We start from the raw sequence: 25,932 nt of genomic DNA, 5'->3' as shown, positions 1-25,932 counted from the left end.
TAGTCAGGCTTTCTGAACATTGAGGTGTTAGATGATACATCCTAAACGTGGAGCTCTTCAACTGTAAAACCTTCATTAAAAGCCTTTTACTTGAACCCAAACCAAAGTACTATCTATTGCCTCTTTTCTAAAAGTTCAGGAAGAATATATCACCAGTTCAGACTTTTCATAATGCGGGAGGATCATTTGCCTACCTTGTAATAACATGACTCAGTGCTTATTTTTAAAACTGGATTTTAAAGATTGGATAGTATAAATAACAAGGAGTGAGCCAATTTTTATGGGTATCCTATAGTTTTATAGTTCTTAATCTAAACTTAAAATTTTATATTTCTTCCTTTGGAAAAAACTACAAGCCACCATATGCACAGACTACATAGTGAGTTGGGTCAGCTCTCCCACAGACTTTGAGGTGTATTACCAGAATCCCAGCCATTATCATCTTCCTCCTGAGTTATTTTGAAATGGTTTTTTTTTTCTCTCTTTTTTTTTTGTACATTTTGGCTGCAGTATTGGTGGTAGAATATACTATAATATGGATCATCTCTACTTCTGTATTTATTTATTTATTACTAGACCTCAACCACAGTCTTCTTTTTCCCCTTCCACCTCTCTTTGCCTGTAGGATGTACTGTATGTAGTCATGCACTTTGTATTAATATATTAGAAATCTACAAATCTGTTTTGTACTTTTTATACTGTTGGATACTTATAATCAAAACTTTTACTAGGGTATTGAATAAATTTAGTCTTACTAGAAAATAAAAAAAAAAAAGATTTTGATGGGATTGCATTGAATCTGTAGATTGCTTTGGGTAGTATTGACATCTTAACAATATTTTGACTTCCGGTACATAAACACAGGATGTCTTTCCATTTATTTGTGTGTCTGTTAATTTCTTTCAGCAGTGTTTTGTGGTTTTCAGGTTACGAGTCTTTTACCTCATTGGTTAAGTTAATTCCTGAGTGTGTCATTATTTTTGATGCTATTAGTAAATGAAATTGTTAATTTCCTATTCAGATTGATAGTGTATAGAAATGCAACTCATTCATATTGATTTTATATCTTACTACTTTGCTGAATTCATTTATTAGTACGAATAGTTTTTGCGTGTGGAATCTTTAAGGTTTTTTACATATAAGATATCATCATCAAACAATTTTTTACTCCCCTTCCAAGGTGTATGCTTTTTATTTCTTTTTCTTGCCTAATTGCTCTGGCTTGGACTTCCAGTACTGTATTGAATAGAAGTGTTGAGAGCGGCCATCCTTGCCTTGTTCTTGATCTTAGAGGAGAAGCTTTCATTCTTTCACTGTTGGGTATGATGTCAGCTGTGGGTTTTTCATATATGGCCTTTATTATGTTGAGGTAGGTCCCTTCTATTCCTTTTTTTTTTTTTTTTTTTTTTTTAATCATGAAAGGGTGTTTAATTTTGTCAGGTCCTTTTCCTCCATCATGTGTTTTTTTTCCCTTCGTTCTGTTAATGTGCATTACATCAGTTGATTTTCATATGTTTAACCATCCTTGCATCCCAGGAATAAGTCCCATGTGGTCATGACATATAATCCTTTTAATATGCTGAGAAATGTCTGTTTCTCCCTGTATTTATTTATTAAAAAAAAAATTTTTTTTAACTTGGCCACACTGTGCAGCTTGCGGGGTCTTAGTTCCCCAACCAGGGATTAAACATGCACCCGCAGTGAAAGCGCGGAGTCCTAACTGCTGGACCACCAGGGAACTCCCTCTCCCTTTAAATATGTGTTTTTGCTTCATATATTTGGATGGTCTGTTATTAGGTATGTAAATGTTTATAATTATTTATATTCTTGCTGTATTGGACCTTTTTAATAAATTATGCCCTTTGTCTCTTATAACCTTTTTTGATTTAAAGTCCATTTTATGTGACATTAGTATAGTCACTTCTCCCTTTTGGATACTGTTTACATGGGGTATCTTTTTCCATCCTTTCACTTTCAACCTGTTGGTGTCTTTGGATCTAATGTAAGTCTTTTGTAGACAGCATATAATTAGATCATGTTTTTTTTTTTTAATTTTTATCTTTTTTTAGCCACACTGTGTGGCTTGTGGGATCTTAGTTCCCTGACCAGGGATTGAACCCGGGCCCTTGGCAGTGAAAGCACGGAGTCCTAACCACCAGGGAATTCTCAATTAGATCATGTTTTAAATCCATTCTGCCAATCTGTCTTTTGATTGGAGAGTTTAATCCATTTGTATGTAATTACTGAGAAAGGAGGACTTACTTCCTCATTTTACTGTTTGTTTTCTATATGCCTTATAGTTTTTTTGACCCTCATTTCCTTCATGACTGTCATTGTGTTTAGTTTATATTTTGTAGTGAAACATTTTTATTATTTTTTCATTTCCTTTTGTGTATATTCTATAATAATTTTCTCTGTGGTTACCATGGGAATTACATTTAGCATCCTAAAGTTATAATACTCTAATTTATAACAGCTTAATTTCAGTGACATTCAAAAACTCTGCTTCTTTACTGCTTTGTTACCACTGATTTCAGTTATTGATATCACAAAATGCATCTTTATACATTGTGTGCTGTGGCATTGCCTTTAACGATATAGTCTCTGAAGTTGCATATTGTCACTTCCTGCCACATTCTGTTCATTAGAAGAGAGTCACTAAATCTGGCCTACATTCAAAAGGCATGGGATATTAGGTGCCATCTTTGGCAGGGGGGATTGTCAAATAGTTTGTAGACATATTTTAAAATTCTGGGACTTCCTGGTGGCGCAGTGGTTAGGAATCCGCCTGCCAATGCAGGGGACACGGGTTTGATCCCTGGTCTGGGAAGATCCCACATGCCGCGGAGCAATGAAGCCCGTGCACCACAACCACTGAGCCTGCACTCTAGAGCCCCCGAGCCACAACTACTGAGCCTGCGTACCACAACTACTGAAGCCCGTGCACCTAGAGCCCATGCTCCGCAACAAGAGAAGCCACTGCAATGAGAAGCCCGCACACCGAAACGAAGAGTAGCCTCGCTCGCTGCAACTAGAGAAAGCCCGCACGCAGCAACGAAGATCCAACACAGCCAAAAATAAATAAATAAATAAATTTATTTTTTAAAAAATGCTAACATCTGTTCTTGCCTGGCTCAGTTATTTACATTAGAGGTTCTAAAATGATGATTCTTTCATTCCTTCATTATTAAGCTGAGCTGAGTTTTGCTGGGAAACTATTTGGAGGCTTGTCATGGGGACTGCGTATTTCCTGTTCCTGTTTTTTATTACATTTTAATATTTTTTATATTTATCTGAAAATCTGGTTTATTAGATTACTTAACATTTCTGTGCCTGTTTCATCATTAAAATGAAATGGGTGTAGTAATATCTACCTTAGAGGGAGTGTATTAATTTCCTGTGACTGCTGTGACAAATTACCACAAACTTAGCGTCTTAAAATAACAGAAACTTGGGACTTCCCTCGTGGTCCAGTGGTATAGAATCTGCCTTCCAATGCAGGGGACGCGGGTTCCATCCCTGACCAGGGACTAAGATCCCACATGCCGAGGGGCAGCTAGAGCCCACGTGCTCTGGAGCCTGTCCGCCACAACTAGAGAAGAGGAAACCCGCACACCACAAGTGGAGAGAAGTCAGCGCGCCGTAACAGCAGATCCTGTGTGCCGCAACTAAGACCTAACGCAAAAATATAAAAAATAAATTTTTTAAAAAACTACTTTAAAATAACAGAAACCTTTTTTCTCACGGTTCAGAGGCCACAAGTCTGATATCAAGGTGTCAGAAGGGCCCCGTTCCGTCCAGAGCTCTAGGAGAGAATCCTTCCATGCCTTTTCCAACTTCTCGTGGCTCCAGATATTCCTTGGCTTGTGGCTGCATGATTCTAATCTCTGCCTGTCTTCATATGGCCCTCTTCTCTCCTCTGTGTCTCTTATAAGGACAGTTGTCATTGGATTTAGGGTCCACCTGGATAATCCAGGATGATCTTATCTTGAGATTTTTTTTTTTTTTTTTCCCCTCTGCCACCCGGCATGTGGGATCTTAGTTTCCCGACCAGGGATGGAAGCCACGCCCCCTGCATTGGCAGCGTGGAGTCTTAACCACTGGACTGCCAGAGAAGTACCAAGATTCTTAATTATATCTGTAAAGACACTTTTTTCCAAATAAAGTCACATTCATCAGTTTCAGGGAATAGGATGTGGACATATCTTTTTGGGAACCACTATTCAACCCACTACAGGGAGAGCGTATTAAATGAGTTACCACATGTAGAATTCTTTAAAACTGTTTCCAGCATGTGATTATTCAACAAACTAATTATTTTTTGTTATTATGATGCTTGTGATTTATAGCAGCCTCCTGAATTTAATACTTTCTCTCTTTTATACCGCTATTTTAGCAGTTTAAATTTCCATACCTGTCACCCATACCTAGGGTGACTGTATCTCATGGTTTGCCTAGTATAGTCCTGGTTTATTCCTGTTGACTTCTAACTGACCAAGAGTTCAAATTTTTTAATATATTCTTTCTCTCAACTGCATCTGAATTCCAAGGGTGCCAACCCTGGTTATGATTTTTGTTTTTTGTTTTTTTCCTCACTGCACAGCTTGCAGGATATTAGTTCCCCAACCAGGGATCGAACCTGTGCCCCCTGCAGTGGAAGCACGGAGTCCTAACCACTGGACCACCAGGGAATTTTCTGTGGTTTTTTTTTGCTCTTGGTGTTGCTTTGTAATGAATATGTTTTATGTTCACAAGTTTGTATAGTTACCCCAAACTAGTTGGCTTTTGAGATAAAATTTTTTGCCTTTTTTCACTTAAAAGTTTTTTTGCTTTTCACTTTGTCCATGGTGCTGGTCAATTTTCTAGGTTATTATGTAGTCTTTTGGGTTTTCTGTGAAGCCATTCACATTGCCTGTGAATTACAAGTTTTGTTTCTAATGTAACAGCAGAGCTAGGGCTTGGTGCCCCTTTTGTTGATTTTTATAGTCAATTCTTTTTCTATTGTGCTTATTTCTCCTCTGTGACTTGTTAGTTGACTAAACTTGAGGAAATCCCCTATTCTCTTCCTGTTGTCTTTTCACCCACAAGTGATTGTCTTCTGGGTCATCTTGTCTGAATTTCCCCTCCCCACAAAGTCAAAATTATTTACTACCACCACCTGTACTTCCTTACTCATGTGAGGAAATTTTTACATACAGAGAATACAGTGTCAGGACTTCCCTGGTGGTCCAGAGGGTAAGACTCTGTGTCGGGACTTCCCCAGTGCAGGGGGCCCAGGTTTGATCACTGGTCAGGGAACTAGATCCCACGTGCATGCTGCAATTAAAAAAAACATCCGGCGTGACGGCAACTAAGACATGGCACAGCCTAAATAAATAAATATTTTTTAAAAAAATAGAGTATAGTGTCAATTTTCTGTAATTCTGATTACTATGGCTCTCCCTCACATTTTAATTTCTAGGCAGGCAGAAGCCCTCTTTGTAAATCTGTGCTGTTTGCTATTATGACGGGAAGCTTTCTGCAGAGTATATTTGTTGGCTGCTTTTATATTGTCATTATAGATCTAAGAACAACAACAACAACAGCAAAATCACCCTTTATTACCTCACTTATTCACAAAGAGGCTCTTATGTATAGGTTACTAGTGCTCCCATTTATTTGGAGAAATGCTGGACAATGGTGAGTGCTTTGGATTGTAATAGATATTTTTAAGCCTTTTAATGTCTCAGTAAGAAAGATATCCTACATTCAAGGAGTTAGAGAAAAATTCATTTTGAGTATAATAACTTTTTCATGTTTATTTTGATTCAACATATATTTGAGAGCTTACTATTAATATACTTCAGATACTCTGTAAGGTTCTAGTGATGTAAGGATGAATTGCCTTGACCTCAAGAAGACAGTTTGAAAGATGAGAGGGATTTGCAAACAGATAATAAGAGACAGCTGTTGAACACTTTACTGGGTTTAAGCCTTTCTATATGACTTTACAGGTATCATCTCAGCCTTTAAACCGAAACTACAATTAAGTTATCCCTGTTGTATGGATGAAGAAAGTAATTCAATAATTTGCTTAAGTAATAGTGCTGAGATGTGGATCTAGATTTATTTGACTCCAAAGCCTGCACATTTAATTACTGTGTTATAATATCTCTTGGAATACATACTATAGGGTAGACTAGAAGAAGAAATTAATTATTTCTGCTTTGAAGTTTAGGGAAGGCTACCAGATGAGATGCTTGAGCAGGATGTTGACGGATAAGAGAAGACCAGATGACTGGGAATTTAGGGAAATTGCAGGGCAAAGTTTGAAGAGAAGGAACAGGATAAATAAATCACAGAAGTATTAAACAGATGACATTTTGGGGAATGAAGAACTTCATTTCTGTGTGATTGGAGCATGGGTTATGTATGGGAGAATGGTATGTGAAATAAGAGAATAGGCAAGCCAGGATCATGGCAGATCATCAGAGGTGTAGAAAGTTCATCTTAAAAATCCTTTGACAACACTGTGTGGACAGATTGGGGTAAGGCAAAGAGAAATACTGAAATGAGTACGATAGTACAGGGAGAGCCAAATGAAGGGAATGGTAATGGGGATAAAGAGGAAGATGTAAAAAAAATTTAATTATAAGATATTCTACCCATATCCAACTGTTTTATTCTAATGTCTTAAGAAATTTTGCCTCTTCCATATTTCCCAGTTTTAAGCCATCATGGTGATATATGTAGGCTGTTATCATTTTTCACTTTGATGCTTGAGAGCAGGTGTTAGCAAACTAGACCCGTGGGAGGAATCTGGCCCTCGCCTGTTTTTATAAATAAAGTGTTATTGGAATAAAATACATTTTATGTGTTGTCTGTGACCACTGTCACACTACAGTGGCAGTTGAGCAGTTGTGACAGAGATCATACAGCCCACAACTGTGAAATATTTACTCTCTGGCCCTTTACAGAAAAACTTTGCAGAGCAGCAGATTGAAGACATTCTTTGATCTAATAACTAAAGTGCACGTGATAGTGCTTACTTAATACTATATGTTGGGCTTTGTTAACTAGGTGACTGACCACATCAGTCATTCAGAATGTACCCATAGTGTATTTGGAAATTTTTTGAACCCAGGCCACGGCAGTGAAAGCACCAAGTCCTAACCACAGGACCACCAGGGAATTCCCATGGAAATTATATTAATTAGACTCTCCCAAATTGCAAGGTTTTTTTAGGTTATGGGAGGTTAATGTAAAGTTGTTTATGAAAATAAAGAATGGAAAACTCAACTGCATAGTCAGGGTTCAAAAGGAAAAACAGGACATGTTGCTAGTCAGTCCTCACAAGGACCGAAAAGTAGTTTGAAGCTGCAGAATTATTCAAGATTACAGCATAGCCCAGGCAACCAAGTTATTTTGTCAGCCTGGCAGTGCAGGTATCAGTTGATTCCCAATTCCAGTGCTCCGACAAACTGAAATCTGTGTACAGAGCTTGCAATTTCACAGTACTCAAGAGCTGACCAAACTGGTGTTGGGGAGAGTTTTCACGCTAGTTACTTCTTTACCCTAAATGTTTTTTTTTAATGGCACTCTGTTTTTGTTTAATGAATATAGTATCTTTTCATCTCTCTGAGGATATTAATATATTTTGCTTTTCTTTGGCATCACTTTTCTTCATAGAAGCTTTCCACAACTTTATCATGTTTAAGGATGTGGGCAGACTGTGGGCTGTGAGTGCATGTAGAGAGGAGAGGGCTTGTTAACTGAGAACCTCACTATAGGGTTACCTGGTGGACTGTTTGGGGAACTTGATAAGAAGGCTTGTCCTATCTCCTGCCTGGGTGGTTAAGTCTTGACTACAGTGAGCTGGGAGCCTAGTGGGAAAAAAGGATGGGAATTTAGTCATTCCGTTTGCGTATGTTCCTTTAATTCTTGTGTTCTTGATACTGTTCTTCAGCCTTCAACTGTGCCTGGCATCTTCCATTGCAGAGATGCTTGAGGAAAAAAAAAACAGACCTGAGCCTTTTGGTGTCAAGTAGGGGATTTAGGAATCAAAATGCTTGGTGAGCAGCAGCTTTCAACCAATTCTACTTCTGTGTCCCAACTTTACTTTCTACTTCCAAAATTGACTGGTATCTTCTCTTGGGGGCACTGCAAGTAAACAAACCATCTTGGTTCTTGGCTTTTCCCTGTTGCCAACATAGGATAGGAGTCTACTTTATTGAGTGTGCTGTCAAATAGCATTGGTCCATCTGCTTTGTAGCTTACTGAAGTTATTGTACTTGTTTGTTGTTATCTCTATTTCTCTTTTTCCTGAACTTTACTGTTATTACTTTTTTAATTTTTAAAATTTCTTCACCAGAGTTTAGGGGAAATTTGAAAGGGGATTCAGATGCATATGTGTAATCTATCATCTTTTTGTGAAAGTCCTTTCCCCACATATTTTTTTTCTTTTGTTCACTTTTTGCATTCTTTTGGATTCATACATTTTTCCCTCAAATATTTTTTTCTCCATAGTGATTTGGAATTTGTGCACTGTTTTTATTTTTTTACTGCTTCTCTTTGAAATTGTTTTAATTGATTGATTGATTGATTGCTGTGTGGCTTGTGGGACCTTAGTTCCTTGACCAGGGATCGAACCCATGCCCACAGGGCAATGAAAGCAGTCTTAAGCACTGGACCTCCACGGAATTCCCTGAAATTTTGACTTGCATATTAACTTCGCAGAACTGATCAGTATCTTTGCCTTGTCCTGCGCAATACAAGGATCTTGGAACAATTAACTCCAGTTACCTCCATCCCTGACTTTAATGCTGTTATTCAGTATTTTAGCTTTGTATTTTTAAATCCCCAAATAAGACATTGTTTGGTGTATTTTATTTTTTTAATTCTTTTTTAAAATTTATGTATTTATTTATTTAGGCTGCGCCGGGTCTTAGTTGTGGCATGCGGGATCTTCTTTGTGCGATCTTTAGTTGCGGCATCAGCCTTCTTAGTTGTGGCATGTGGATTCTTAGTTGCAGCATGCATGTGGGATCTAGTTCCCTGACCAGGGAATGAACCTGGGTCCCCTGCATTGGGAGTGTGGAGTCTTACCCACTGGACCACCAGGGAAGTCCCATGTTTTGTATATTTTAGATTTACCTAATGTTTACCACTTCCTTAGTCACTTTTATATCTTGAGTTGCAGAGCTTCCTTTGAGGATCATTTTACTTATTCTTCAGGTACATCCTTTGGAAATTCTTCTAGTGAAGGTCCATTGGTAGTAAAATATTTTAGTCTAGAAGAAATTTTTCCCCTAAATTTTGTTTCTTGTTTTAAACACCTTTATTGAGATATAGTTCACATACCATACAGTATACCTATTTAAAATGTACAATTCAGTAGCTTTTAGTATATTCGGAGTTGTGCATCCATCACCACAATCAATTTGAAAATGTCATTGCCCCCCATATAATCCTGGTGCCCCCTTAACTGTCACTCTCAATCTACATCCACTCAGCCCTAGCCCTAGGCAGCCAATAATTGACTTACCATCTCTGTAGATTTGTCTACTCTGGGCATTTCATATAAATGGAACCATAAAATATATTGTTCTTTGTGACTGGCTTCTTTCACTTAGCATAATATTTCAAGGTTTATCCCTGATATAACATTTAACGAGTGCTTCATTTCTTTTTATTGCTGAATTTCTTTTTATTGTATGAATATACCACATTTTATTTATCTGTTCATTAGTTGATGGACATTTGTGTTGTTTCTGTTTCTGACTATTATGAATAATGCTGCTGTAAACAGTTATGTTCAAGTTTTTGTGTGGACATATGTTTTCGTTTCTCTTGGGAATATACCTAGGAGTAAAATTGCCTATTACCTATGGTAATGCAGTGTTTAACTTTTTGAGGAACCATAAAACTTTATTTCACTGCAGCTGCACTATCTTACATTTTTACTAGCAATGTGCAAGGGTTCTTCGTATCCTTGTCAACACTTGTTACTTATCATTTTGAATAGCTATTCTAGTAGGTGTAAAGTGGGTATCATTGTGGTTTTTATTTGCATGTCTCTGGCTAATGATGTTTAGCATCTTTTCATGTGCTTATTGGTCGTTTGTATATCTTCTTTGGAGAAATGCCGTTTCAGTCCTTTTGACAATTTTGTAGTCATTTGTCTTTTTGTGTTGAGTTGTAAAAGCTCTTTATATATTCTAGATACTTATATTGGATATATGATTTACAAAGATTTTCTCCCATTTTGTGGGTGGGCTTCTCACTTTCTTGATGGTGTTTTTGAAACACAAGAGTTTAAAATTTTGATTTATATCCAATTTTTATGTTGTTGGTTTTGGTGTTATAGCTAAGAAACCATTGTCTATCTAATGCAACGTCACACAGAATTATATCTGTTTTCTTCTACCAAATTTTTAGTTTTAGCTCTTACATTTAGGTGTATGATCTACTGTGAGTTAATTTTTGTCCATGGTTGTGAGGTAGGAATCTCTTGCATGTGAATATCCATTAGTTCCAGGACCATTTGTTGAAAAGTTTGTCTTAGTACCCTTGTCAAAAATCAGTTGGTCGTAGATATTTGGGTTTATTTCTGAACTCAGTTCTATTCCATTAATCTATATCTATGCTTAAATAACGCACTGTCTTGATTACTGTAGCTTTGTAGTAAGTTTTCAAATTGGGAAGTGTGAATCCTCCGACCTTGTTCTTCTTTTTCGAGATTGTTTTGACTATTCCTGGTCCTTTGTATTTCCATATGAAGTTTAGAATCAGCTTGTGATTTTCTGCAAAAAGGCAGTTGGGATTTTGATAGTGATTGTGTTTAATCTGTAGATCATTTGGGGGTTAATCTGTAGATCATTTGGGGGACTGTTACCATCTTAACAATGTCAAGTCTTCTAATTCATGAACATTGGATGACTTTACATTCATCTAGGTCATCTTTTTTGGGGTGGGGCACTGCATTGGGTCTTTGTTGCTGCGCATGGGTTTTCCCTAGTTGCAGCGAGGGGGGGGCTGCTCTTTGTTGTGGTGCTCGCGCTTCTCATTGCAGTGGCTTCTCTTGTTGCGGAGCACGGGCTCTACGCGCGTGGGCTTCAGTAGTTGTGGCTCGCAGGCTCTAGAGTGCAGGCTCAGTAGTTGTGGTGCACGGGCTTCGTTGCTCCGTGGCATGTGGGATCTTCCCGGACCAGGGATTGAACCCATGTCCCCTGCATTGGCAGGCAGATTCTTAACCACTGCGCCACCAGGGAAGTCCCTAGGTCCTCTTTTTTTTTTTAACATCTTTATTGGAGTATAATTGCTTTACAGTGGTGTGTTAGTTTCTGCTTTATAACAAAGTGAATCAGTTATACATACGGTCCCATATCTCTTCCCTCTGCGTCTCCCTCCCTCTCACCCTCCCTATCCCACCCCTCTAGGTGGTCACAAACCACTGAGCTGATCTCCCTGTGCTATGCGGCTGCTTCCCACTAGCTATCTATTTTACGTTTGGTAGTGTATATATGTCCATGCTACTCTCTCACTTTGTCACAGCTTACCCTTCTCCCTCCCCATATCCTCAAGTCCATTCTCTAGTAGGTCTGTGTCTTTATTCCCGTCTTACCCCTAGGTTCTTCATGACCTTTTTTTTTTTTTTTTTTTAATTATTTTTGGCTGCATTGTGTCTTCGTTGCTGCGCATGGGCTTTCTCTAGTTGCGGCGAGCGGGGGCTACTCTTTGTTGCAGTGTGTGGTTTTCTCATTGCAGTGGCTTCTCTTGTTGCGGAGCACGGGCTCTAGGTGTGTGGGCCTCAATAGTTGTGGCTCACAGGCTCTAGAGCACAGGCTCAGTAGTTGTGGTGCATGGGCTTAGTTGCTCTGCAGCATGTGGAATCTTCCCGGACCAGGGCTTGAACCCATGTCCCCTGCATTGGCAGGCGGATTCTTAACCACTGCGCCACCAGGGACGTCCCAAGATTTCCTTTATTTTTAAAAGAATTTTTTACAGCTGAGTAGTAGTCCATTATATATATACTGCATCTTCTTCATCCATGGATAGGCACTTAGGTTGTTTATATATCTTGGCTATTGTATATAGTGCTGGATTGAACATAGGTATGCATATATCTTTTCAAATTAGATGTTTTTGAATTCTTTGGATAAATACCTAGAAATGGAGTAGCTGGATCATATTGTAGTTCTATTCTTAATTTTTGAGAACTCTCCATACTGTTTTCCATAGTGGCTACAGTAATTTACACTCCTGCCAACAGTGTATGAGGATTCCCTTTTCTTTACATCCTCTCCAACACTTTTTATTTCTTGCTTTTTTGATAATAGTTATTCTAATGGTATGAGGTGATAACTCATTTGTGGTTTTGATTTGCATTTCCATAATACTTAGTGATGTTGAACATCTTTTCCTGTCCCTGTTCGTTACCTGTATGTCTTTGGAAAAGGGTCTCTTCACCTCCTCTGCCCATTCTTTTTTTTTTTTTTTTTTTTTTTTTTAAATTAATTAATTAATTTATTTATGGCTGTGTTGGGTCTTCGTTTCTATGTGAGGGCTTTCGCTAGTTGTGGCAAGCGGGGGCCACTCTTCATTGCGGCGCGCGGGCCTCTCACCATCGCGGCCTCTCTTGTTGGGGAGCACAGGCTCCAGACGCGCAGGCTCAGTAATTGTGGCTCACGGGCCTAGTTGCTCCGCGGCATGTGGGATCTTCCCAGACCAGGGCTTGAACCCGTGTTCCCTGCATTGGCAGGCAGATTCTCAACCACTGCGCCACCCGGGAAGCCCCTTCTGCCCATTCTTAATCGGGTGGTTTATTTTTTGGTTGTTCTTTATGTATTTTGAATATTAACTCCTTATTGGATATGATTTGCAAATATCTTCTCTGAGTAGGTAGGTTGAATTTTCATTTTGTTGATGGTTTCCTTTGCTGTGCGGAAGCTTTTTAGTTTGATGTAGTCCCATTTGTTTATTTTTGCTTTTGTTTGCCTTGCCTGAGGAGATATATCCAGAAAGATATTGCTAAGACTGATGTGTGTTTTCTTCTAGGAGTTTTATGGTTTCAGGTCTTACATTCAAGTCCTTAATCCATTTTGAGTTGACATTGTGTATGGTGTAAGATAGTGGTCTAGTTTCATTCTTTTGCATGTAACTGTCCAGTTTTCCCAACATCATTTATTGAAGAGACTATACTTTCTCCACTGTATGTTCTTTGCTCTTGTTTTGTAAATTAATTGTCACATATGTGTGTGTTTATTTCTGAACTCTCAATTCTGTTCCATTGATCTATGTCACTTTTTTTGCCAATACCATGCTGTTTTGATTACTATAGCTTTGTAATATAATTTGAAATCAGAGTGAATGATACTTCAAGCTTTGGGGTTTTTTCCCCCATTCAGGATTGCTTTGGCTATTTGGGGCCTTTTGTGGCTCCATACAGATTTTAGGATTTTGTTGTTATTGTTCTATTTCTGTGAAAAATGTCATTGGGATTTTGATAGGGATTACATTGATTCTGTAGATTGCTTTAGGTAATACGGACATTTAAAAATATTAATTCTTCCAGTCCCTGAGCATGAATACCTTTACATTTTTTTGTGTTGTCTTAAATTTCTTTCAAGAATGTCTTTAAGTTTTCAGTGTACAGGTCTTTCACCTACTTGGTTAAATTTATTCCTAGGTATTCTTTTTGTTGCAATTGTAAATGAGATTTTTTTGTTAATTGTTTTCTGATGATTCATTGTTAGTGTATAGAACAGACTTGTATATTGATATTTTTACTCTGCAACTTAGTGTATTTGTTTATTTTTAATAGTTTTTTGGGTTTTTTTTAATATATAAAAACATGTTATATTTATATCTTCTCTGATTTTTAATAAATTGTAGGACACTTAGCTGGTGTTGGAGAATTGCTTGTTGGTGTGGGGAACCTACTCACCGCACTCACTCACATGTGGGAATTGGTGACTGGAACCTTTACGCTGTTAAGAGAATGAAAAGAGAAGCCATAGGCTGTGAGAAAATATTTGCAAAACACATAAAGGACTTATATTTAAAATATATAAAGAACTCTTAAAATGCGACAGTAAGAAAACAAATAATAAATGAGCAGAATATCTGAACAGATATCTCACCAAACAGTGTACATAGATGGTAAATAAGCATATGAAAAGAGGCTCAACATCATATGTCATATGGGAATTACAAACTAGGCCAGTGGTGAAACATCATTGTACACCTGTTAGACTGGCTAAATTCCAAAAAACTAACAATACCAAATGCTTGTGAGGATATGGAGCAGTAGAAATTCTACTTCAATCCTAATAGGAATGCAAAATGGTACAGCCACTTTGGAAGACCATTTGGCAGAGCTAAAACATAGGTTTACCCTTATCATCCAGTAATTGTAGTCCTGTTTACCCAACTGAGTCGAAAACTTACATCCACAAGGAACCTGAACATGAATACTTATAGCAGCTTTATTTATAATTGCCAAAAACTGGAAGCAACTAACATATCCTTCAGTAGGCAAATGTATATACTGTGGAATAAACACAGATGAAATATTACTCAGCAATTAAAAAAAAAAAAGCTGCCAAGCTCTGAAAAGATATGGAGGAAACTTTAATCATACTGCTGAGTGAAAGAAGCCAGGCTGAGGCTCTAAATTGTGTGATTCCACCTATCTGACATTCTGGAAGAGGCAAAATTATAGAAACAGTAAATAGATAAGTGGTTGCCAGAGGTTTTTAGTGAGGGAAGAGAGATGAGTAGGTGAAGCACAGGGGATTTTTAGGGTTGTGAGATTATTCTGTGTGATACTGTAATAGTGGATACATGGCAGTTATGTGTTTGTCAGAATCCATAGGACTGTATAATGTTCACAAAGAGGGAACCTAAATATAAATTGCGGACATTAGTTAATTAGAAAAACAACAACTGTGGAATATTCTAGACACTGATTAGCAAGGCAGACAAGGTTGCCTACCTTTGTGGACCTTATAGTCAGTAAAAAATTTAATCAGAAAAATTTCAGTGGTGTGATAGAAAGTAATAGGATGGCTACATTAGATTGAGTAGTCAGGGAAGACCTCTCTGAGTATTTGAGTATTAACTTTAGACCTGAATATAAGATGTTAGCTATTTAAAGGTAAGAGGGAAAAACATTCCCAGCAGAGGGAACAGTTAGTGGAAAGCCTGTAAGTCTGGAATGACCTTAGTGTGTTTAAGAAATAGAAAGAAATCCAGGTTTGCAGTGGGTAAGGGGGAGAATGATATGAGGAGAAGTCAAGAGAGTAGGTCATGGATGGAATGAAGTGGGACTTCTGTAAGCCCGGGTGAGGAATTTGGATTCTGTTTTAGGTGAGATACGTAATTATTGGATAATTAAGCAGAGTAGAGCATGATCTAACTTTCATGTTTAAAAGAGTGCCCTAGTTGCTGTGTGGAGAATGGGTGGTGGGAGGGAGAGGGAGCAGGTGCAGAAGCAGGGAGACCAATTTAGTGACTTGTAGTAATTTGTTGACGGGGAAGGGATGGGTGTTTGTGGCTTAGACTAAGATAGTTAAGAAGAGGAGAAAAATAAGCATACATTTTAAGGTATACAGCAGGGTATATTTTGCAGGTAGTATCTTTAGAACGTGGTAATGAGGGAAAGAGAATGCCCACAGCTTTGGCTTGTGCAACTGGATGGATGGTGGTGCTATTGAGGCCAGGGAGAGTTTCAATTTAGTCTTTTTTTTTTGTTTTTGGCTGTGGTGGGTCTTTGTTGCTACTTGCGGGCTTTCTCTAGTTGCGTTGAGCGGGGGCTACTCTTGGTTGTGGTGCGCGGGCTCTAGGCGTGTGAGCTTCAGTAGTTGTGGTGCAGGGGCTTAGTTGCTTCATGGCATGTGGGATCTTCCTGGACCAGGGCCCGAACCCATGTCCCATGCATGGGCAGGCGGATTCTTAACCACTGCGCCACCAGGGAAGTCCCCTCAATTTAGTCATTTTACCCATGCAGGCAGTTATAAATAATGGTTAGACCTAAGAGTCTGGAGCTCAGGGGAGAAGACGGGACTTGAAGTGTAGATTCTCAATCTACTTTGTCTTGCCTGTTTTTCAACGTGTACAAGTAGGATACACATTTTCTTTTTAAAAACTCAAGCAATGCATACAAAACCGAAGTTCCCCATGACCACCTCCTTTAGTACACAGACCCTCTCCCCTTCTCCACAAAGGTAACCACTATAAACAGTTAGGGATGTATACTTTTTCTGCTTTTATTTATAAGTATATTTATCTACAAGAATATGTACTTTGTTTTTGTTTGCAAAAATGACATCACATTATATATATTCTGTAACTTAAAAAAATGTTCTTGGAATCATTCCATTTCAGTCATTAGTAAGTTGTTTTGATAGCTGCATAGTATTCTGTGGTATGAATATGTTATTTATTTAACTGGTTGCCAAGTGATACTTAGGTTTCTATAGTTTGTCTTTACAAATGGTATTTTTTTGTTTTTAGGGATTTAAAATACGTAAGTAATTTTGATTATATAAAACTAATATGTATCAGTACATACATTATTTTTTAAATATTTATTTTATTTATTTGGCTGCATTGGGTCTTAGTTGCACAATCTTCATTGTGGCCTGTGCTATCTTTTATTGCAGAGTGCAGGCTGTTCCTTGCGGCACACAGGCTCCTCTAGTTGTGGTGCGCAGGCTCTGTAGTTGCGGCTCATGGGGCTCTCTAGTTGTGGTGTGGGCTCATTAATTGTGGCTCTCGGGCTCTCCAGTTGTGGCACGCAGGCTCTAGAGTTCACAGGCTTAGTTGCCCCGTGGCACTTGGGATCTTAGTTCCCCGACTAGGGATCGAACCCGCGCCCCCTGCATTGGAAGCGCGACATCCTAACCACTGGACCGCCAGGGAACGGAAGCCTAATTTTGCCTTACTGTATTTGTATATTTCTTACATGGGACCTGGCAAATAGTGAGTGCTGAGTAAATTTTGCTTGAGTTTAATCTTTACTTTGACCCACTCAAAATATTCTTAAAATTTTTATCAAGTCCTCGAAAGCCTAAGAACAGGTTATTTTAAAAACATATTTAGGGACTTCCTTGGCGGCGCAGTGGTTAAGAATCCGCCTGCCAATGCAGGGGGCACAGGTTCGAGCCCTGGTCCGGGAAGATCCCACATGCCACAGAGGAACTAAGCCTGTGTGCCACAACTACTGAAGCCCATGCACCTAGAGCCCATGCTCCACAACCAGAGTAGCCACCGCAGTGAGAAGCCTGCGCACCACAATGAAGAGTAGCCCCTGCTCGCCACAACCAGAGAAAGCCTGCGCATAACAACAAAGACCCAACGCAGCCATAAACAAACAAACAAATAAATAAATAAATTCAAAGAGTATTAATGATAAATAATAAACATTCACAGAGGATTTTTTTCCCCACATATGTAATCATTCAGTCTTACAAAAGCCCTGTGAGGTAGAGGTGGTATTATCCCCATTTCTCTGACAGGAAACTGGGACCTAGAGAGGTTATATAACTCAAATAGTATCATATAGTAAGTGTTGTAGCCAGGAATCAAACCCAAGTGTTCTGACTTTGTTATAAAATCTTTTTTATTGTATACGAATCATGCCCTTTCCACAGGGGGATTAACTCTTCCATGATTATGGGCTGAAGAAGATATGTTAGAGGTGTTCATTTAGTATAATTCAGTAGCCACAGGCCCTGTTTTGGGCTTCTGGGTTTCATCAGTGAACAAAGCAAAAAGATCCCCCATTCACATGGAGTTTATATTCTAGCTTAGAGAGTCAAAACCAATAAACATAATTACCAAGTAAATTACTTAGTATGTCAGAAGGATCACATAGTTTATAGGAGAAGAAAATGATCATCATAAGTGGAGCAGACTGTTAATATTGTGAAGAAGACAAGTAGAACGAACGTCTAAAGGCAAGAATGTGCTGGCATATTTCAAGAATAATAGGGAAGTAGGTGCCTGAGTAGGGGAGGAGAGTAGCAGGGAAATAAGATCAGGAAGTGGGGAGCAGTGGAAGCATGTATCATATAGGGTCTTTCAGGATTTAGGCTTTTACTCTGAGTAAAATGGGAAGGTTTTGAAAGGTTTTTAACATTTTAAAAGAATCATCCAGGTTGTGTTAAGAATAGGTACTAAGGCTAGACAGGGGTGGAAAAAGGGAGACCTTTTAGGTTAATCTAGGAGAGGGGCATAATTTAGGAAAAAATGGCTGTCAGGTGGGTCTGAACAGATTGGTGGTAGAGGTGGTGAGAAATGGCTAGATTCTAGATATATTTTGCAAATAGAGACATCAGAATTTGCCAGCGGGTTGGAAAGGAAATATAAAAGTAAGGAGTCAAGGATGACTCCAAGGTTTTTGGCTTGAGCCTCTGAAAGAATGAAATTGCCATTAACTGAGATAGTTTACAGAGAACATCAGGAGGTCCATTTTGGATCTGTTAAGTTCGGAGTGTCTTTTAGATACCCAAGTGAAGTTGTTTAGAATTCAGGAGTGAAGTCTGGAATAGAAATATAAAGTTGGGACTTGTTGATATATAGATGATATTTAAAGCCATTACAGTGGATGATATCCTTGAGGAAATGAGTATGGAGAGATGAGAGAAGAGGGAACCAAGAACTGAGCCCTAGGACTTTCCAGTATTAAGAGGGTGGAGAGAAGAGAAGGAATCATCAAAGGAGTCTAAGAAGGAACAATCAGGAATGTAGGACATTAACCTAGAGAATGTGTCTTGGGAACTAAAAGGAAGAAAAACCATGGAAGAAGGAATGATCAACCAAGTCAGATTTTGCTGATAGGTTAATGCAGGATGGATACTAGAATTGAAAATTATATTTGGCAATGTGAAGGCCACTGGTTATTGTGTGGCCTTCAGTGGGACATGGAAATGGCCTGGCTAGCACTATTTACATATTTTTCAAGTGGGAATTTTTGATATTTATAGTGTTTCCTTGGCCCTGTTCAGGTTTGCCGTCCTGTTGGTGTTATGTCTGACAGTGGATCACAGCTTGGTTCAATGGGTAGCCTGACCATGAAATCACAACTCCAGATAACTGGTAAGTCTTTAAAAGATCTACTGCTTTACTTCCCCCCCACCCCCAAGATAAAAAGAAAAAAATCTTAAAATCTTTAGTGGCTGTGACGTATCAGGTTCTGAATGAATGAATGAACATAATGTTTAGATAGGTAAAAATTACATTTTGATTTCAGGATATTCTTGGGTATAGTATAGGATTTGGGTTTGTTTGTTTTTTTCCATTAAACATGCTTGGGCAATTGCTATTGTTTTTTGTTTTCATTTAGATTTTATTAGCTTTGTTGAGATAATTCACGTACCATACAGTTTCCCCATTTAGAAGTCAATGATTGTTAGTACATTCTCAGAGTTGTGCAACCAACACCAGTCAATTTTAGAACATTTTCACCACTCCAGAAAGAAACCCCTGCCCCATATTCCCCAACCACCTTCAGCCCTAGCTAACTATTTTTGTCTCTATAGCTTTGCCTATTTTGGATCTCTCATATAAATAGAGTCATAAAATGTGTGGCCTTTGTCTCTGACTTTTTTCACTTATCATAATAATGTTTTCAAGGTTAAACTGTGTTGTAGCATGTATTAGTATATAATTTCTTTTTATTGCCAAATACTATTCCATGTGTGGACATACTTTATCCATTTATCAGTTGATGGATGTTCGGGTTGGTTCCACTTTTTGGCTATTATGAATAATGCTATGAACGTTTGTATGTAAGTTTTTGTGAAGATGTATGTTTTCAGTTTTCTTGAGTATATACCTTCTACTTTCTTGAGTAGAATCACTGGGTCATGTGAGGAATTCCAAATTATTTTTCAAAGCATCCAAACCACTTTATATTCCGACCAGTCATGTATGAGGGTTACAATTTTGTAAGCATCCTTGCAATGCTTATCTTTTTGATTAGAGACATCCTAATGGATGTGAGCTATCTCATTATGGATTTGAGTTGCATTTCTCTGATGGTTAAATGATGATGAGCATCTTTTCATGTGCTTATTGGCCATTTGTATATGTTTTTTGGAGAAATGCCTATTAAATTTTTTGATTGCTATTGTTACTTTCCTAATATCTCTTTGTTTCTTCCTCTAACCATATTAATCAAGTATATCACTTTCAGATTAATGTTCTTAAAATGCCTCCTGATTTGTTCATTCCTGCTCAGAAACCTTCAGTGCTTCTCCTTGGCTATGGTATTGAATTTCTTTAAAACTGGGCTAAGACCTTTTACAGCCTCCATATGATCTCTTTGTAGGTCTTTATATATCAATAGAAGCTATTTGCACTAGCCAAAGTGAGGCACTGGATTTTCTTCAGACGTGCATGTGTCTATCACACAATGGAACCCTAGTCTCTCTCCCTTTAATTTAATGGCATTTATTGATTATTTTAGTTTTTACTATACCTGGCTTATATCTACTTCTAGGTTATGAATATGAGGTCATAAACTGTATCATTATTGTCCTTCTCAAAACCTAAAAGTGATTGAGTTATATAAAAGTAACACTTTAAGTTGAAAGCATGTTAGAATTTATTCTTGGTAATCCTTTCACTAACTCCAGTCTCTTTCCTTAGCAATGTCTGATTCTCAGTGAAAGATACTAATATTTCTTTGCTAAAGCCAGATTCTAATTGTTTCTCCCCTCCCCATTCTCAAGCTAGTCTGAGTAGCTGATTTACATTGGGCCAGGCTTCTTAAGACTTCTTTTTTGGGGCAGCTTATTGTTAAAACCTTTGATTTAAAGAATTTCTGATAGATTGTTTCAGCTTTTCAGGTTACATAAGTAATATACATGTTTTTTATTTTTAAAAACTGAGTAAAATAGTAAAGTGAGGAGTCCTTATTATCTCAATCCCCAGTTAAATAGGTTTATATTCCTTTTGACTTTTCTTTGCATAAACTGGCTATCTTATTTGCTATCATTACTGTCATAGTAAGAAAAACATTTAATGCCTAAATGCATTATGTCCTCAAGAAGACATAATTCTTAGCCATTATAAGCTTTTAATCTTGGGTCTAAAAATCCTGAGAATGTACAAGTATAGGGCAAAAACATTTTAACAAAAACAAACACCATGAATTATGGATAAAAGCTATTATTTAACAAAAATATCATTAGATATGGGACAAATGGAGAACATCAGATAATGAACAATAGAGTGCCAAGTTGACTAGAATCAAGTGTCCTTCATAATTCATTGTTTACTTCTTTGCTTTTGGTGCTAGAAACCTCAGAACTAAGTTTTTTTGCACAAATCCCCTTAATTGACATTGTATTTTTTAGTCTGTGTTAATGGATTAGCATAGTTTTTTTTTTTTTTTTTTTTTTTTTTGGTAAGCTCTTCAACATCTTCCAAAATTCAAGGAAGGCATAAATATGCAAGTGTTAAGTATAAATGCCATGGTATATGGTAATGGTGAGAAGAGATAATGAGTTTGGTCAGGAAAGAGAGATCAATATTTGACTAGAGTTACTGTGAAAGGAGGTAGTGCTTGAAGCATTGCTACTATTTAAAAGTAGAGGACTTCCCTGGTGGCACAGTGGTTAAGAATCTGCCTGCGAATGCAGGGGACACGGGTTCGATCCCTGGTCTGGGAAGATCCCACATGCTGCAGAGCAACTAAGCCCGTTTGCCACAGCTACTGAGCCTGCGCTCTAGAGCCTGCGAGCCACAACTATTGAGCCTGTGTGCCACAACTACTGAATCCCGTGCGCCTAGAGCCCGTGCTCTGCAACAAGAGAAGCCACCGCAATGAGAAGCCTGTGCACTACAAGAAAGAGTCGCCCCTACTTGCTGCAACTAGAGGAAGCCCACACGCAGCAACAAACACCCAGCACAGCCGTAAATAAATAAATAAATAAATAAATTAAAAAAAAAAAAAAGTAGAAAGGTAGGGACTTCCCTGGAGGTCCAGTGGTTAAGACTCTGCACTCCCAATGCAGGGGACACGGGTTCGATCCCTGGTCGGGGAACTAAGATCCCACATGCTGCCTGGCATGGCCAAAAAAGAAGTAGAAAGGTAGAAAAGGATCTTTCAGGAATGAACATGACAGAGCAAATGATGTGAAGGAGGGAAATGGCAAGACTTCTCTTGATGTCCCTAAAAGCCACTGCTGCAGAGCAGGGACCCATGAGAATTAATGGGAGTGAATCATCTCCTTCAGGTGTGTCAAGGCTACAAAAAAAAAAAACAAACAAAAAACAACATTGCTAAGGGAGATGGGAAGTAACCAGGGTTTTTAACAAAGAGCAGACAGCTGGATTTGTGTTTTAAAAGTCGGTGTAGGGACTTCCCTGGTGGCGCAGTGCTTAAGAATCTGCCTACCAATGCCGGGGTCACAGGTTCAAGCCCTGGTCCTGGAAGATCCCACATGCTGTGGAGCAACTAAGCCTGTGTGCCTAGAGCCTGTGCTCTGCAACAAGAGAAGCCACCACAATGAGAAGCCCACGCACTGCAATGAAGAGTAGCCCCCGCTCGCCACAACTAGAGAAAGCCTGCATGCAGCAATGAAGACCCAACGCAGCCATAAATAAATAAATTAATTAATTTTTAAAAAAAGTTGGTGTAAAAGACTCATAGGGAAATTTAGGGTCAAAAGTTAAAATGTTACTCTGTGGTTCTGCTCAAATTTATTTTTTTAACTCTTTCATACGTACATTACACACTTACATACATGTATGCAAACATTATTTATTTACAATGTATATTTGCTAATTGCTGTCCCTTACCAGATGAGGGCAAGTAGAAAATTTATTTCAGAGAAATGACACGTATTATAAGTTGTAGCAAAACAGAGTTTTAAAATATTAAATGATAGTACTGTTGATAAATGGATTGTTTAGAGAACTTGATGTGTGTGTGTGTGTTTTTAATTTATTATTTTTATTTTTGGCTGCGCTGGGTCTTCGTTGCTGTGCGCAGGCTTTCTCTAGTTGTGGCGAGCAGGGGATACTCTTTGTTGAGGTGTGCGGGCTTCTCATTGTGGTGGCTTCTCTTGTTGTGGAGCACGGGCTCTAGGCGCGCGGGCTTCAGTAGTTGTGGCGCACGGGTTTAGTTGCCCTGCGGCATGTGGGATTTTCCCAGACCAGGGTGTGAACCCGTGTCCCCTGCATTGGCAGGTGGATTCTTAACCACTGCACCACCAGGGAAGTCCCAGGTTCCACTGATTTTTACTCTCGCATTTCCTGGATCATTCTTTATTCTTTATCTCCAATTCCATGGCCTGGGTCCTTTACTTTGGACATAAGTCTGTTTTCTTACATCCTTCCCTGTCTTTAGCCATTTCCTGTTTAATTATGTTCTGTACATAACTTCAGCTATTATACTGAGCTTATCTGTGTTTTGATGCTTTCTGTGTGCTAGCATTATACTTACGTGGGCAAAATAAATTCTTTGGTATTTCCTAGAAATTTCTTAGTCTCAGTCCTTACATCATTTGAGGAAGAGAAACCATCTTATTTTAGTTATTACAAATCGAAATTAAACATTACTGCATTTCCCCAAATTTACTAGAACACCATATATTTAGCTCCCAATGCTTAGAGACCAGGAGAGTCCTTCATACTTTGAAGTCAGAAGTTTATATCCAGTTCTGCCCAGCCAAGACATAGTTCTGCTACAGAGGCCTCATGTAGCCTCTCATGACTTCTGACCACAGAGGTAGCACTTGCTTTAACTGGTTTTATCTCTTATCAGTTCATCATACTGCTAATCATACCTGGTCTCAGCACCCCTGTTTGTTTTACCTTGTTCATTATAGCCTCCTGATTCACAAAATAAATTGGATAAGCTAAGGATTCACTTTTACTTTCTTTATGTTTAAATTGTCAAGATTTTAATTTTGTATTGGAGAGGTAGGATGAAGAATCAGTCGGGTGAAGATGTTGACCTTTAGAACAGAAGGATCAGAAGAACATTAATAAATACCATGAAATCATATGTAATAGATTGTGTGTGTGTGTGTGTGTGTGTGTAAGTAACTATAAAGCAGGGCAACTTGTTTTCTACCATGGCTAATCATTTGGTTCAACAAATGTATTAAATGCCTGTCAAGTTTAAATCACTAAGTGCTATACGAGTTATAAAGACTGGCTATAACCTTGCCATGAAGGGGATTACAGAGTGAGTTAAACAAGTAAGAACTGATAAACTTACTAAGAACTAAGACAGAATGGAAAGCTGTAGGAGCCATATATAAATAGGAAAATGCTGTGGGGGCATAGAACAGGAACAGTTTGACACCCTAGGTTTAAAGAACCATCCGGTCAAAGAGAAGGGAGTATTTGTCTCTCAAGAAGTAGGATTTTATTGGGTGAAAAGGAAGAAGGATCATTATGAGTGGAGGGGGTAGCACATATGAGGCATGAAAGTACTAGGCCTTTGGGAGGGACAGCAAACAGCTAAGAGTGGTTAGACTACCAGGGGCCTGGGTGGAATTTGGTATAGGAAGAGGCTGTAAACGTACAGAGTAAGCAATGTAAAATGCCCCAGAAGAGTTTAAACTTCTTTTTGCAGGCATTAGCAAATCATTGAAAAGTATTGACATCACATCTGTTCTAGGAAGATAATTCTGGTAGCTGTGAGAGATTGCATTAGAGAAGTGAGAGTAAAAGCAGACAGTTGTTAGAGGCCTCTTGGAGTAGCCCAGGTGACAGATGATATTGACATTTTTCTGATTCCTTTTCTTCCAGTTTATAATTTACAGTTTGTTAATTCTTTTAATTTACTATGGGAATTTAAATTTTAGGAAGTAGTACATTGATCTATTTTATAATATTAGGACTGTAATGAAAGTTTTATACAATATAAGCTTTGAGATTTGAACACTTAAATAATTTCTCTTGTCCAGGCTTTGCCGTGACCCTTGGGTAAACTTTTAAATTTTGTTGAGCTTGTTTTTTTTTTTTAATGTATAAAAATTAAGATGATAATACCTATCTCACAGAATAGTTGTGAGTATCGAAATGACAATCTTTAAGTGCCAGACATAGTAAACACTAACAGTTGGTGTTGGTTTCCCTGACTCTCTTTATTTTCCCATTTAAAGTTTCCTAAGATGGCTCTAATGGGGTTGGGTGGGATTACGTGGCAAAATAGCTTTCAAAAGTTTGAATCCTAAAAAGCCACTAAGGGCAGATCATTTCCTCCCTGTCAGGCCTGCATTGCTCTTTGTTCTAGGTTTAATCAGTTTTAGAGGATCACAAGAGCCCCTGAAATAAAATGAGCTTATGCATGAGTGTGTGGGCTGTTTTACCTTTTCTCAGACCAGAAATGTATTAAAAATAGGGATTTTATATTTTTCTTTGGCAATCCTGTGATTAAATTAGGCTTTGTATTATGTGGTAGGGCTTTATAGTACATATTAATCAGAGATAGGTCTGATCCCCACTTGAGTATTTTCTGTTCTAAAAGACATTTTACCTTAGTGTTTCTACCTAGATGTCTCATGAGCATCTCAAATTTTATATATTCATTATAATATGCTTGATTTCTTGCCCATTCTACCCTCCTCAAACTTGTTCTTTCCCAGATCTTTTCCATCTTATTAAATGATACCACCTTCTATCCAGTTATTCATGCCAGAAACCTGGGAGTTACCCTTGCTTCTTTCCCCTAACTCACTCATGAAATCTAATCCTGTTGGTTCTCCTTAGAAAATGCTTATTCCTCCCCATATCCATGTTGACCACCCTAGTCCATACTACTGTCGTCTCTTAATTAGATGGCTCTAGCAGCCTCTTAAGCATAAAAGGACAAAAGTATTTGATAAACGTGAAGTTGGGAGATTCAGGGCCGCCGCCTGGGACTGTGCCTGCGAGGGTACCCAGACTGTCTATGTGTTGGTCTGTATATTGAGCTTCTTGGGTAGC

General features: G+C 38.3%; 1 protein-coding gene across 4 annotated transcripts in view; it reads left to right on the top strand.

The window, feature by feature from the left end:
• ITCH (itchy E3 ubiquitin protein ligase) overlaps positions 1-25,932 on the top strand; it is a 123,884-nt gene that overhangs the window by 24,668 nt on the left and 73,284 nt on the right. For all 4 annotated transcript variants that reach the window (XM_059897630.1, XM_059897632.1, XM_059897631.1 and 1 more), the window contains one exon: positions 18,990-19,080. In XM_059897630.1, coding sequence (XP_059753613.1) covers positions 19,011-19,080 — 70 coding nt within the window. In that variant the 5' untranslated portion in view covers positions 18,990-19,010. The remainder of the gene's footprint in view (positions 1-18,989; positions 19,081-25,932) is intronic.

Source organism: Balaenoptera ricei, chromosome 15 (genome assembly GCF_028023285.1).
Source record: "Balaenoptera ricei isolate mBalRic1 chromosome 15, mBalRic1.hap2, whole genome shotgun sequence".
In the NCBI taxonomy this organism is placed as follows: domain Eukaryota; kingdom Metazoa; phylum Chordata; class Mammalia; order Artiodactyla; family Balaenopteridae; genus Balaenoptera; species Balaenoptera ricei.
Note: the sequence above shows the minus strand (reverse complement) of the source record. Positions and strands in the feature narration are given on the sequence as shown.